General features: G+C 34.9%; 1 protein-coding gene across 1 annotated transcript in view; it reads right to left on the bottom strand.

The window, feature by feature from the left end:
- SIPA1L2 (signal-induced proliferation-associated 1 like 2) overlaps positions 1-16,206 on the bottom strand; it is an 83,632-nt gene that overhangs the window by 17,798 nt on the left and 49,628 nt on the right. The window contains exons 10-16 of the mRNA XM_010010699.1: positions 14,895-14,978; positions 13,324-13,427; positions 12,815-12,918; positions 9,725-10,113; positions 6,155-6,379; positions 3,438-3,591; positions 429-648 (exon numbers count right to left, since the gene is read on the bottom strand). Of these exons, the coding sequence (XP_010009001.1) occupies positions 429-648; positions 3,438-3,591; positions 6,155-6,379; positions 9,725-10,113; positions 12,815-12,918; positions 13,324-13,427; positions 14,895-14,978 (1,280 nt within the window). The remainder of the gene's footprint in view (positions 1-428; positions 649-3,437; positions 3,592-6,154; positions 6,380-9,724; positions 10,114-12,814; positions 12,919-13,323; positions 13,428-14,894; positions 14,979-16,206) is intronic.

The raw sequence follows: 16,206 nt of genomic DNA, 5'->3' as shown, positions 1-16,206 counted from the left end.
GAGGTTTTTAAGGCCAGGCTGGACAGAGCCTTGGGCGACATAGTTTAGTGTGTGGTGTCCCTGCTCATGGCAGGGGGGTTGGAACTAGATGATCTTAAGGTCCTTTCCAGCCCTAATTATTCTATGATTCTATGATAATTGGGTCACCACTGGAAAATAAAATGACAATAAGAAATATCTTCAGATAAATGTTTGTTGCCTGTCACCAGTCTCATGAAAATATTTTGTGCAGTAAGGTGAATGCTGTCTCCAAACATAACAAATTTGAATTGATCACTATGGCAAACATAAGCACGTACTGCTGACCAAATACTCTTTTACTAGGATAACTAGAATGCTGATTTCACATTTCATAATTTCTTAATATTTGGTGATTTGAGTTAATTACAAATACGCCAAACTCGGTAATGACAGCAGCAATCACTTACTTCTGAGATTTCCCATTCCAGGAGTCAGGCTCATTCTGGGAGGCAATGTGCTGTGATATGGTGGAGTAGTGCTGAATAAGATATCATTTGGCAAGGCCTGGTCTAGCATTGAACTTCGAGAGCTAGCATATGAAGATCCTCTTCGGTTGCTACATATACTCTCATCAGATAAGGTACGATAAAGTGTCCTCCGTGGAGAAAGGTTTCCATAGAATGAAAACTAAATATCAAAATATGAAGATATGAGAATACATATTACTGGTTAAATAACTCACGTGATCATATCCCATCATCAGCTCTTGGGAGTATTTTTCTAGGCAGGCACTGTGGAATTCTTGAGCTAATACGGAAGATCAGAGATTTGTTCCACAATATCAGATCTACTGGGGACTCAAAAGAGTTACTGAATTGGATTTTCATACTTCCTCTTGATATTTTGGAACATATCACTATGAATTAATCAGATATTGTGTAGTTTTATTAATTCTGAAATGTTAAATGAAACCTCCATAGCCTTATGACAGCAATGTTTTCCAGAAATATATATAAGGTTTCCAACTCTGTTAACATTTATTCAAGTACATGCACAGAACTGTTTAATTTGAAATGACTACACTTTAATGTTAAACATTCTGAACCATTATATCCTGCCATATAATCGACTGGATGATAAAAGTGACTTGAGACACTACATCTCTCCAGATATCATGAAATAGTTTTAGAAAACAGGATAATAGAGTTCAGTGAAAACCATTTATGCATTTAAAAAAGTTACTGAAACCACAACCCAAATATCTACAGTAAAACAAGATGTTGCTGTACTGTAAAACTGGGCCATTCCACTTCACATGTCATTCTTCAGCACCACAAATCGAGTTATTCTTCACATCTACAAAGGTCAGTTATTGCCTTAATTATTTTAACCGGTTTGTCCTGCGTATAAGAATTTAATGTACTGCCCTGTTTTCTTTCTGAGTTGCACACTCCTTATACAGAATATATGCTTAAGAGCAGTAGCTTTTTAAAACAGTGAATATAGCATAGAATTTAACATATCTACATTGTTGTATTTCTGACAAAACTTGCTCACTGATGAATACTTCTACACTGAATACACAGAAACGCTCAATCATGCCATAAGACACAGTCTTTACAAAACAACTAAATACACTTCATAGTGCTAGTTCAGGAAATCATCTATTTTGAGGATAATACAGGACATGCTCAATTGTTAGAATGCTTAACTACATTAACTACAAGAAAATTAAGGGAGATATTCATATTCCAGTCTAGGAGAATTGCCTGAAACAGATATGGGCCATGGGAATAAACATAATCTAAAACTTTATTTTAACACATATGTCGAATGAGCACAAGAATAGGCACAAGCAGCATCCCTAAATGACTGGATAGAGGACACACACAGCACCCTTAAATGAATGGATTTATGGTATTTTTCTATAAGCAGTGATTAAAAAATACCAAAAGACTCTGAGTTTAATTAGGAACCACATTGAACAAAGGGTTAAAAGCCTTCACCCTCTGAATCAAAGGATCTCCAATCCTCTCTCCTGTATATTCCCACCAAGCATCCTGATGCAATTCTTGGCTGTTACTCAAGTCTCCTCGATCTTATATTGCATCTTCTATCTATATTGTTCACTGGTCATCCAAACATGTTGAATATTAACTGTTGGAGCTTTACAGAGTTTCCCTTCAGAGTGCAATAAAAACTAAAGATTACCTAGACGGCTCATTATTCCCTCAGCTGTGAAGAAGGTAAAACTGAACCAAACCAAAAATGCAATTTGGTTCTATAGAATCTTACGTATTCAGAAAACTCCTTTCTGACTTTGCTGTTAAAGGCAATTGACCCACCTATACCAAGATTTCTACCTGCTGAAGGCATACTCAGACTATACTGCCAAGTCCTAAGACTGGGGACCCCCTGTGAGTCAGGGCCCATAGCCTCTTCTCACTTAATGAACTTTCGTTTGGGTGTCTTGCAAGGGGAAGGGGACAGCACTAATTTAACTCAGGATGCCACACGTCCTCAGACCTTGTTATTTCTTATTTAGGAAGCCAGAAACATTGGCAGCTCTTGAAATCATCACAAAAAACTAATTACTCTATCAATCAAATTATAAAAACCTCTAGGACATTCATGAAAATTCAAACACATGTAATGTATACTTAACATCCTGCATGTTAAAAAAATATATATGATCTGAATTTTAAGTTCAACTCTGCATTTGAGAGGATTCCCATGTGTTACTTTTGTTCAGACATGATGATTATGCTATTTAGCACATTGTATAAACACAGTGAGTTAGGAGAGCATTGAGTTAATAGCAAAGTGTGACAATTATCTCAAGTAATTTAATTGCTTTGTGCTTTTTTCCACATTAAGCACAGAATTCAGAATCATTTAATACTTTGGGGAGTAGTATATTTTAAGTTCTCTATGCACTTTTCATGAACTTTTAAATATTACTGATCGTCTTCGTACTATAAAGATTAGATGTACACTCTCCACTAGCACTTGCAATTACGCTTTTTGAGCGGTTGCCACTGGTACCTACATGAAATCTTGTTTCAGACTTCAAACAGAATTGTTGGTACAGGGCAGGGGAAAGCAGACTACTTTTATTCATGTGCCTTAATATCATACTAGGTGTATACATTTAGGCATCCAACCTTGAAAATGTTACTTTTAACCTTTCAAATTATAATTAAGCTGCTCAACCTGCACTTGTTTCTGCTCAAGCTAAGCAAACATATATTTAAACAAATACTGTATTTCATACGTAATCATCAAACTAGAAATCATTTCCATATTACGGGAAATCGTATTTTGGGACATACAGTCACTATTTATAACAAACCCATGGAATATTCTTTGCTCGTACAAAACGATACTGCCTTCTCTATAGCAATTTGGGGAACACCAGAAACTCACTTCTATGTTAACTTTGTCTAAGATACAGAGAGTTGAAGAAAGTAGCTAACCTTTCTTCTCCCCTCCTCCATAGAAAGGCTGTCTGGCAGCATCAACTTCAGAAAATCTTCTTTGGACAAGACTTGCTGGCTTTCAACAATGGCATTCCTCACAGAAGTTTGGAGCGGACTCGATGCAGACACAGCATCAATATCATCATACACTCTGTTGAGACAATTGGTGTTTTAGCAAGAGAAGCAAGAGTGCTCCTGGATTTAAAATACTGCATTCATTTTCTGTCACAAAGTAAAAATCATTAGAATTATCTCCTGACACAGCACACTTTTATTCAGAACATTTTTTCTATAATTTTCTATTTATGAAACCGTGGGTCCAAAACGAAATTCTTAAACCACTGAAAAATCAATTTTAGGAATTCTAAAGAACAATTTAAAAAAGCAGAATGCTTGTTTCTCCTACCTTCGCTCTTTCTGTTTAACACACCATACTTCTCTATTGTTAAAGCTGTATTCATACCAACATTTCCAATAGTTCATCACAATATATTTTAACTTTTACTTCCTTAGCAAACAAGAAAATAAATATTTTATACTGTAATACTGTATCCAGCATCACAATCTGGCAAAATTACTATGGTCATCAATGGCAATGTTTGAAGTGTGTAAGTGCATTGGTAATTGATTGTGCCATTTGCCAAGTGAATCAGCAATTTCATAAAGCTCTTTAGATAAATAAAACAGCTGTCTTCCTTAATTATCAGCATATAAAAAAATCTATTTACAGTCAACAAAAGACTAACTAACTGAATTATTATCTTTCAGCTTCCTCCCAATGAGAAAGAAGAGAGAGAATTTTAACAGGTTTACTCTGGAAATGCAATCGAAAGAACTAGAGATTCCCAATCACACAGAACATACATTTGAAGTCATTACTTACTGCCAAGAGCAGCATAATCAGTGACTCTGTCTTCAGCAGAGAGGAAACAAGCTCTGCTACAGTAAAGCGTAATTCTCAGTGAATTATACCCTATAGTGGCACAACATTCAGCAATTGACCTGATTTTCATCATCATTGCTAATTAGAGATGTTAATTTATTTCAACATAATTATCCTCAGAGAGATATTTCTTCTCTGTGATGTATAGAAAGCTTTCCTAGAAAGAAAGAGGTGAAGCAATGCTGTACACCATGGAAAAATCTGAAAGTATTTTCTGATACAGGACTTGTTGCCATATTCAATTAATATTCTTAAATAAAACTAGCTCTTGAAGATACTAAACTGCTGTGGTTTCAGCCTAAATATCATGATTAATTTCTAAAGGTTCCATTCTAAATAGAGGTATTTTCATGAGTCTATCAATCAACTTCAAAATGCAAAAACTTGTGAGAATCAACGATTCTACTTTTTAAGTGAAAATACTACAACTGAACAATGTAAGCAAATAAAATGCTGGAAAAACATTTTCATTGGAAAAATGAACTCACCAGTACAATAACACAAAGAAACAAATAACCAGGGCAGGAAAGTAGTAACATCATCTACTTTTGAGAATTAGGAATTTAAGAGCTTAACTTTAGGCTCTCTTTCATAGCACATTCTAGTTTGTATTTTTAAATGTGAACTTTGCCATAAATATGCATATATATGCAATATGAGATATTAGATGCAAATAACCCATTCCCATTAAACAAAGAGTAATCCCATATTAACATTTGAAAATCAGATACTGCATGTCAATTTACAGAGATATATAGGGCTGACTGATTTATTGAGAGATAGAACTGAATGGCTTAAGCACAAAAAGAAAGCAAGGAGGTTATCTGAGAAGAAGATTTGGAAGCTAACAAAAATTTAAAGGTTAATTTTAAACAGCAGATTCAAACATTACATACAACTGCTGCAGCACTGGGAAAGCACCACCTCTTATCTATACTTGAAAAACTGCTTCTTTTCCTTTAAGTGCAAGTCTTTTTCTTCCACCTAAGACGAACACATTTCTCATGAGCTATTCCTGTGTTAAGCTGTACATATAGCTGTTAGTTAGAACTGCTCTGAATATTTTTGTCTAAATGACATTTGCTACAAAAACATGTAGTTTTACTGAAGCCTACATATTTTGTAGTCTCATGAAGAGAGGGTCAGATATACCCACACCTAATCTTTTTCTTGTGGGGTCCTAACCACCAGTTTGTATCTGTTCATTAAAAACAAAGTCAGAAAAAGATATCAAAAAACCACTGACATATCCCCAACTGGCACTATTAAAAAAAACATTATCTACCATAAATCACAATATGTTTTTGGTCATCTCTCTCATCTGTAATGTATTAGTCAATGTAATAGGTAACAAGGTAGTAAGGTTTAATACAGAAATGTTTGGAAGCAAGCTTTTTTCAACTGAAGTTTATGCAGATTTGTAGAAAAGGTCTTTAAGACATTAATATAATTGTATCTATCTTCCAAGTTGTTTCCTAGAGATTCAAAATGGAAATTCAGGATATCTGACACAGTCATACAAACTTTCAGAAATTTCTGTCAATGTGTTTAATTTAACAGATGGGAAAATGGTGCAGCTGGATAGAACAGAGGAGAAAAAAGTATCCTATGCAGTTATTGGTTTGGGTTTTTTTTTTTTTTTTGAATGTACCTTTGATACACAAAGGTACAGAAAAAACCTCCAAACATTTAAAAATGAAGAATTTGTAATTTTTTATTCTATCCTATTTTCATTGCCCTTCTTCGCCCAATAAAATTAAACAGTTCTTACTCATGGCATTCAGAAACTTCAGTTTCTTCAGGTGTAGGACTTCCTTCTGACTTTTTCCATCCAATGACGTATTTACTCACTGCTCCTTGTCTGTGATAAGGTTTTGAAACTGACCCAGAAATCTGTTGGCTACTATTTTGCGACACTATATAGACTTTAGAGCTGTCTAGGGAGCCACTCTTCTTAGAGCAATGTGTTGATGGGCTTCCTGAATGATGTGACCCACTAAAAAATAAAGAAAACACACAAAAGCAAAAATGAAAACTGCTGTACAACAAATTAGAAATGCTTTGCAGCAATAATTCTTAAATTCTTTTCAAGGTTAAAATCAAGGTAGCTGTATTAGTACAGAAATTTTCTACAGATACCTTCCACTAGAGCAGGCTGCTGAAAGCCCCATCAAACCTGGCCTTTCATTCAGTAGAGCTGAGAATTTAATATTAACAGAAGCAAAATTCAGTTCAACAAAACCAGTCCTCTGGATAATTTTAATAGCTTCTTCTATTATGAATAGCCTCTTCTATTTCATTAGTAGGCACTAATGAAAGCTTTTACTGAAGACTCTCAAAATCATTTAAAATTAACTAAAGCAAACACTTCCTTGAAGAATAAATTTCTTCTTTTCATCTTGGAGGTGAGGTCAGCAAAACATTCAGAAACCAAGAGCCTTGCCTAATATCAGAGGCTGGAACCTGAAGCAGCCTCTGCTTTCCTTGTTGGTTTACAAACACAAAACACAGTGCTATCTTTTAATTTAATCCCAAAAGCATTGGATTAATTCACAGAGGACCAGAAAGTGCTGCTGAAAGTGTATCAGACATGGATACTTTGCTGTCCACGCAGTGTCAGGTACAAGCAATGCACATGCATAGATGTCATTAGATCAAGTTAAAATGCCTATTGTGGAAGAAAGTTGAATGAGTAAGGTAATGGATTAATAATTTTGGTCAAAGTTAGGATGCACATTTAATCTTAAACCAACTTTATTTTCTCTCCTCTCTTTTCCTCCCCAAAAAGTAGAAATGAGATTATGAGGTTTGGGGGGAAGAAAATAATGTGAGTGATGTTAAAATCTTTTTTGCTTGCTATCCTCGCAAACATGCAAATAAATTATGTAACGATGTGGTGCAAGAAAATAATTCAGTTATGAAAAATTGAAATTTAAAGATGAAGCAAACACTGAAGCACAATGTAAAATACATGTCAGATCGACAGCAAGGACATTATCTAGAGGATTTCAGACTTCTGTTTGTAACTTAACTTCAGAAAAATTGAGCATCCAACCTCATTCTGAAGGTTTTAAATAAGGGAATATTTTTGAAGTGAAGAAATACAATGCTCATAAAAGCCTGGTTTTAGATAATGAGCTCAATGGTTGGAATAAGCAGTACACATTTTTAGGATCCAAAAGATGTTCTATGTCAGAAACAAAGCAAAACTAAACGCAGCAAAGCTGAGTTGTTTCAGCTACAGTAAAATGAAGGTATTTGATAATTCATGTGCATAATTAATACAAAACAGGAGAGATAAACCATTCATAACAGAGCTGTGAGATAGTGTTGTGCATAGCTCTAGTAAGTCTTGTAGTTTGACATACTGTTTCCCCAGCAGGTTTAATTCCATAAATCTTACTCAGACACTGTAGTATTAGTATTTTCAGGGGGTTCTTTATCTAATGATGTTAGAGAATCAGGCCAGTATATTTCAACTAACCAACATCTTCCCTGTGCATTTAATTTTATTCAGTAAACAGAATACAATTTTAGTAAAGAAATGTTGAAGTTACAAATCAATGACATTCCACCAGCCTGTGGGCTTGTTTCTTGAGTTTTACATTGTTTAGCTAGTGCAGAACAAGTTTACTATTTAATATTCACAAAATAATCATGTATGAATGCCTCAATAGTGTTAGAATTTCGTTATTGAAGAAATACAAACTCAGTGTCTGACCAGTCAGGAAATATATATAGGATTCAGCAGTAGATATCACATGCTTGTATGTTAACTCAACTTTCTTAGGTTTATTAGAACACGTCAATGTTGCAGCATCACAACAAAATTAGTTGTTTTTAATAATGGATGTCTGTGAATGCTGTATAGGTGATGCCAGGTTTAAATCCAACTGCAAAATTATTTATCACTCCAATGTAATTTGAAGGACATGTAATCAAAGTTTAAATAAAACAGTTGGGTCACATAAGTCTTATATTTTTCTATAGTAAAAAGATTTGGCTCACAAATCAGAAGGGGACCATTTAAAAATATTGCTACCGCTGAAGTGGAATTGGACAATCATAATGTGAGTCATCATCTCAACAATAATTACTACTTTGGAAATGCCTATATAAATTTACTTAAAATCTATGGGGTTTTTTTTTAATTTGTTTTTTTTTAAACTTTTAATTATTCCATAAAAAATTGATTCCATACAGGAGAGCAGCAGATTACTTAATGGCTCCTGGCACTTTAAATATGATAGCTGCCACATAAATGCTGAGAATACATATTCTAGTCATTAGAAATCTATTTCAGCTCATTATGATGAAGTCCTAGGAAAACAGAGCTAATTTCTGGCACTTTAGAAGTCTCAATATATAAAATTAAATCTCAACACACAAAAGCAGAGTAAATCTGGAATTCTGCATTATCACAGGGTTAGCAAAAACTTAATGTGAAAGCATTTATCTAGTTTTCACAACAGACTATACTGTTTTCTATAACTTGTGAAAAAAACATCTAGACGTCAGCATAAGTATACAAAACTAATTCACTCATGTCAAGCATACAAAGAAATGAGGATAGAAGTTATTATTTGGTTATTTTCCTGGACTGACTGACATTGAAAACAAGAAAATCAGAAGGAAATAAGTACAAAGAATTTCCTTCCATCCTTTACAGAATAGAAACCTTAACACATAGACCAAAGTTTCAGCTTCAAAGTCACCATAAAATGGGATCTGGTAGATAAAGGCAACCAGCTGTAAAAGCGCACTTTCAAAGTTTGCTTTACAACAGATGTACCATACAGACATTACATAGGTAACAAAAAGAAGAGCTGAAAATCAGTCAGAAATTCAGTTCAATAAAATTGTGAGGCATACATCACAATAATGTAGATTAGGGAGGATGGTATGTAATGCAGTTCCACTATGTGTAAAAACTGTATATCACTATTTGTAAAAATTGTTTATTGCAGCTTTTCTGATTTCTCTCAGCATCAACTCCCAGGTAATTTGTTACACTGTATCAAAACAAAAGAAGTATTTGAAATCAGTTCTAAGTGCAAACTTTACTTTTACTTGAGGATGTTTCCAGACTTTCAAAACCTAAGCAATGTGCACAAGGTCACATACAAATTCTCCATCAGATCTGAGAGTAGGGCTAGATTTGCTTTTTAAGCACTAATGAAAAATTGCCTGAAAATTGCTCAAATAGGCATTTAAATACAACAAAAAAAATCAAAATCAGTTCAGAACACTTTCAAAGACAGGTAAACAAAATAATAACAATGTTAGAGTTCTTCGTAGATTAGTCTATATTCCATAACCCTAATCTGTAAGAAACACATACCTGGAATGAGAGGAGATCTCGCTTAGGTCTCCCATACTGCCTTCAGCTGCGTGACTGGCAGAAATAGCAGAGGCATAGCTATGAACAGCATAGATTTTAGCTGGATCATCATCTGGCCCAGCAGTTTCGGAAGACTCGGTCCACTGCTCGGTACGACAATGTACTCCAGACCTGCTGCCAGCAAGGTGCAAAGGAGCCAGAAGAGGAGCAGGCATGCAGGGAGCTGTATCGATTCCACTGTCAGTAGAAGCCCCCTTTATATACGTTAACCCAAGCAGCTCAGGATCCATCAGATCTCCAGAACCAAAGTGTTTTTCATCACTGTTACTGGATGTATTACTGGATAGGGTGTTGCTGCTGGAGTGGCTTGAACAGCTTTTGTCTCCAATCTTAACAACAAAAAAGCAAATAAAAAAAGACCCTTCTCAAGTTAAATAGTAAAATATTTATTTTATATAAATTACTGAATTTGTGCCATTCAAATACCCTTTTATAATTTTTTACAGTATGCTATAATGTAACTGCAAAGTATGAAAAGAGCTAATTATACCACCAGTTTCTATGAAATGAATTGCACAGCTGGATAGATATATTAAAGGTTGATGCCATTGCAAGTAAAAAGCTCTCATTCCATCTTCTATGGCAAATCTTAAGACCATACTTGAATTTTCTGATTATAAGACCTGTTTAACATCCATAAAATTGCATTTCTGAACAGTTAAAATAAGCATTTGTTAAAGCTAGAAGCATTAGTAATTATTTGTTTAAACAAGTTCTACTGCAAATCTGAGAAACACCAAAGACTGAATTATTGTTGGGTTTTCTCAGTGTGGGTGAAATATGCAGCTTATTGGATCAAATTCAATTGGATGTGTGGCTAGCTAAATTGAAACCAATTGTGATTTATGTGTACCAGATAAAAGTAACTTAACTCTCAGGGCCTTAATCTAAGCATGGCTATTGAAGTGGAATAATTGTATCAGGCATTTGTGTCAATAAAGTTGGAGTGTTTTGGATTTTTTTTTATGTTTTTGTTTTGTTTTTTAAAGAGATTTTAGGTAGTTGGATTAATTTATCTATGTGGCAGAGCAGCCAGAATAAGGGCAGATGGACTTCTACTGGGTAGAATATAAATGGAAAGGCTGACAAACTTTTTTACAAGATCCCCCTCATAGCAGATGCATATAAACATAGCTGCTGCTCACACATTAAAGGAGTTAGACAAGGCAGCCTTTCCAGAAATGATACTTTATTCCATACGGAAATCAGCAGGCTTCAAAATCTGAGAAAATTATTTTACAGAAAAAGGGGGTGAGAAAATTATTTTACAAAAAAAGGGGGAGTTATTTGCATTCATTCTAAGCTTTACAAGATGGCTGTTACCTTAAAAACAATGGAACAATTGATAAAAATACAATGAACGGTTTTTTTGAGGAGAGAGACTTTGAGAAAGGTATCTGGAGAAAACGCATGTAACTTCTTACTGTAAATGTAAAATGGAACTGAAGTGGAAAGAAATGGGGAAAGGGAAAGGGGGCTCAAAGGCATAAAATAAGTCTTGGAAGACGTATTCAATATATGATCCTAAAAATTTCCTGTATGTTGCTGAATATATATGCTTAGGCACCTTCCTGACCCTGTAAGCAGCAGAGAAACTGGACAACAGCTAGTGATAAGAGAAATCTTGAACTGCTCGAAGTTCTCTATGGCCATAGCTTAGAAGGAATTTATTCATTTCCTTATGCCAAGAGAAATTATTGTATGAAAGTTCAGCAATGGCCTTAATCATTACATCTTGTTAAACACTGTGTCATGGAGCAAGATTAAAAAAACTGAAGCAAAAACCAAACACAAACCAACCAACTAAACAAACAAACGAAAATATGCCAATCCACACATCCCCAAAACAACCCAAAACAAACCAGTAAACAACAAAAAACAACCAACCCACCTTAATATGGTATTTATCTCGGGAGAATAGGGAAAGCTTGAAGATAGCCAGTGAAATACCTCCCTTCCTCTTTCCCCCAAGTTAAAATTGACAAAGAGACAGCATTGACTTTTTTTCTACAGATTTCTTGTACATTTGCTGCAGTCCTCATTTTGAACTTCACTGGCTGGCAGAGTATTACGGCAAACTGAGTTGAACAGAAAGGGGATGCACAAGAGAACATTACAAGGTCCTTTACAAGGTGATGACCACTTTTCTTCCTCTTTTACAGCATCTAACAGTAAAATAGCTTCATCTTACTTGTATTATCTTTGTAATAATGATGGTTCTTATTTTGCACAAGACAGCTTTTTTGCACCTGCAGTACACATATGCATGTGCAGGCAAACACAAACATAAGCCCATTATGAAATTTTCTGTTCAGATCCCCACCATCCTAAAAGCAGGAGAACTGCCATTAGTATAAAACTCTAACTGAAGTTAAGCAAACTCATAATTTAACTTTGGTATCAGTGCTCTGTTTAAAATCAATTGTTACAATACTGATTCTAGCTTCCTGTCAAGTTTGGCTTAAGGTAAAAGGCAGTATTTTTGTCTTCATTTGCATCATTCTACAGAATGATTCTGTTTATGATGATACTTTTTTTGAGTAGTATCAGGCTAGAAGGCACTAACCTAGGCAGACTAGAAATCTGTTCAGCATTCCCAACATAAAAACTAAATTTTTATAGTGCTTATTGATAATTACACTACATAGGTATTTCACACAACATGACAAGTGGTATCTTGAATAGAGTTTTGGTTTTTTTTTTAAAGGATATGAAATACTTGACATTAATCTGTCAAGTAAAAATGAAGCTGTAAATACAAAACTGAGTGTAGACTATACTAGTTTTATCTCCTCTGTGCCCCAGACCCAAGCCCTCTTGGAGTTCTTAGTTTATAAACACAGATTAAGCATACTCAAGTCGCCCCACATCTGGGTAAGCATAATCTTTGCCTCCCAAAATACAGTTTCCTTCATAAACTACTAAAATGTATTTTTAAGTTTTATTTTTTTAGGTTCAGGGTGGGGCTTTTTGCCTTTGGTTTGGGGTTTGTTTGTTTGTCTTTTTTGTTTTGAGTTTTGAATGACTTACATGCGAAAGCTTGTTTGGTGACTCCTTGCCACTGCCTTCTTTCTGTAAAGCCCGGTCTTTGTAGGAGCTCAGGACTTTGGTTGATGGTGCATGCCACTTGGATTCTGCCATAAATAATTGTGTTTTAATTTCTGAATGTTAAAAAAATGAGTATACTACACAAAGAAAAAAGGCATATGGATTAGCATCAGGTTTCAAACCTGTACACTCCCTGGAATTAGAAACATATCTTTGCAGAATTTCCTAAGATCTAGATTTTCAATGATAATTAAATGAAGTTCAACCTGCTTTTTATCATACATGAAGCTTTCTGAAGTTCAGGACTAGTTTGTTCCAAGTATTATTTAAGTAATCCCACCCCTTATTCTTCTAGACTGTCTGTAACCGACCCCACTTTCACTGTTGTATTACATGCTCTTTGCAAATCAAACCTCAGAAGGTGATTGCACTTCAACAGGCACTGCATTGTAAAGAACATTTATTTTTAAGATACTGTGGTTTTGTATTACCAGAATGTCTAGTTCCTTCCAAAGTTTCCTCTCGATCTCTGCCTCCTTCACACTCCAGTGAGCCTGAACCTTGGTGATGTTCATGGAGCAAAGGGGACTGGCACCTTTTAAGGTAAGCAGAAAATTAGGCTGTTTGTTTGGAAAATTAGTTACATGTTGAACAACAACTCTTTTTCTCTTCAAAGCAAATATTTTGTGATTTGTCTAAACAATCATCACCCCCTCACGCTAAGCAAGTACAGTAACATTTCCAAACATGGCATGGGAATATTTACATGCAATTTTTTCAACAGTGCAGTTATATTTTAAGTGTGAACAGCACAAAATGAACACTGAACTTCAAGAAGAAATGAATTCTTGGGGCTATACATCCAAAGGTATTTGCAGTAGAGAACTGTGATAGTGTATACCTAGCTGCTTTATGAAGTAACTCTTCAGTTTTGCTGGGTTTCACACTTGGAACACATAAGCTGCTACCAGATCCATTGCTTTGTATTGTATTGCAAAAGTTAAATTATTTCACAAAATGACACACCAAAACCAAGGTTGCTTTTAGAAATAAGTGCACTGGAAAAATGACACAGAATGCATTTTCATCTGTTTACTGTCAAAAAAAATTCTATAGTTTTATTTGAATTATTAGCATCTATTTAACTGTCAGAGATTTCAGTGAGTATTCTGAAATTCCTTGATGAGCCTCCAAGATACTGCACGTATATCTACTACATGGAACATCTTACCCACAAGCAATCATGCCAAAGCAATATTAAGCTTACAGACAAGGAGTCAAGCTGATGTTTTCAATATTCACATTTTTCCTGAAAAGTAGCTTCTGAAAGCCACATGGCAAGTCTGGAATGTTTTATGTTATGCTATGTAGATACTGCCACAGCTCAACATTTTATAACGGGAGTGTTTTTGGCAGCTATATTTAAACAACAAAGTGATAAATTTAAAGTAATTTAGAACAGATGTCTCATAATATTCTTATAACATGGACAGTATATGGGGGTAATCTTTTACAAAGATAGCTAACTCCTCGAATTTCAGAACCAAGGGACTAATAGGGATGTAAAAGAACTATCTATATACCACAACTGCATTTTAGGGACAGATACCTCTGAAAGAGTGCTACTTCTTGGAGGAGAGATGCAAGCGAATGGATAACATTGGAACAAGCACAGTAAGAAATAAAACCTTTGGAGACCATAAAGATAATTTTTTAATCAAATAGCCTTCCACTGAAGTAAAAGGAGGAGATATTATTATCTTATTTCAGTTCTGAGTTATCTGAGTTACTAGTCAACTTATGGCCTGTTCCTGGGAAAACAAAACTCAGAACTGTTTGTTATTTACCCGAATTGTAAAATAAAAATTTGGTCCTAAAGAGTTAAAGCAGTATGACTTTAAAATGGTTACACTAAAGATCAGTAAACCTGTATGTCTTAAAATACACTAACAGAGTTTGCAAATATATCTAAGAAATAAAACATCCACATACATTTAGCTTCTCAAAGAAGATACATGAGAACTATAGCAAGATTTTAAAATATAAAAAAAATCACCAATACCCATCATATCCCACTTGCTGTCTCCACTGGCTGCTCCCACTGGGTCCTGGGTCACTGGAGGAGGACTGGTTGCTTGGAGAACTTCTGTAATGTTGACCAGAGTCATTAAGAGTGCACTGAGATATTCGTGGGGTTTCAGATTTTAACTGGGCTGTGCTTATTTTATGAAATACATTCACTTTTACAAATCATGTAGGTGCAGTATGAACAGATAATCATATTCATTTGGGGAATTTACAGTTCTTAGTTTCATAAAACTGAAGTATTTTTAAAGTATATTATTTATTTCATCACCAATAAAACATTTCCAACTGAATGTATTCAAATAGGCACAAAATTAAAATACATATTAAAAAGGCGCAAAAAGAGAAAGACTAAGTGCGAAATTCTATTTTCCTTGCATGTAGCTTTACTTCTGAACAAGTGGAATTATTCAGAAGTCAAAGCAGCCAGATTAGGTTTCTAAAGTTACATGTGGGAAGCCAACACGACAGACCAGAAATGATTGTTAGTTGCTTTGCATGTATTCAAACTTAGTAATTTAGAAGGGGTAATACCAGTACTTGTTTATTTTGTCATTTCTTTGACATAAAAGAGCAGTAAAGGAAACATCTGCATGAATAGTATTATTTTGTACTTAATCTTTTTGAGCCTCATCTTACCCTCCTATCCTTCATGTCTATGAATATCAGGCTATGATTACAATACAAATTCCCTCAGTGATGTTACATAAATTCCCCATATTCCTTCCCCCTCCTTTTTTTTTTTTTTAAGGCCATGTGTAGGACTTAATGTATGTACTCAGGGAAGAGGTGAAAAGAGGTAATCTTGGATTTATGCATAACACTTTCCCAAGGACAGGACATTCATTAACCAACTTTTCTGTTCAGCTTGAAAATTTTAAAGACATTAGCTATTGTATTTTGTCTAACAGCCAAACACATACACAGTAAGCAGAGAGCGTAGTGCCTAGTTTTTCAGCATGTCCCTCTCTGATAAGCATTGTCAGCACAGAGCCTCTCTCAATCAAGAGAAATAGTCTACAGGCTAAAGTTGCATTCAGTTGTATGTTCTTGCTTCTTACAGTAAAGTACTTTGCAATTCTTGCACAGCTTAAATGAACCAGCGTTAAGGAATGGGTAACTTATGAAACCATTTGTTTCCAGCCTCCAAACTGATGTTCAGGACATTGTCCTCAAAACTGGGACATTGTTTCATACTACCCCAGGCTGAAGAATGTCTACATCCCAAGCCTCCAATTTGCTGGACAAGTGTCTAGCCATTAGCCTACTAAACAGATTGTGGCTACAAA

The sequence above is a fragment of the Nestor notabilis genome, unplaced genomic scaffold (assembly GCF_000696875.1).
Source record: "Nestor notabilis isolate BGI_N333 unplaced genomic scaffold, ASM69687v1 scaffold1783, whole genome shotgun sequence".
Lineage (NCBI taxonomy): Eukaryota > Metazoa > Chordata > Aves > Psittaciformes > Psittacidae > Nestor > Nestor notabilis.
The sequence above is the reverse complement of the archived record's forward strand: the minus strand, read 5'-3'. Positions and strand labels throughout refer to the sequence as shown.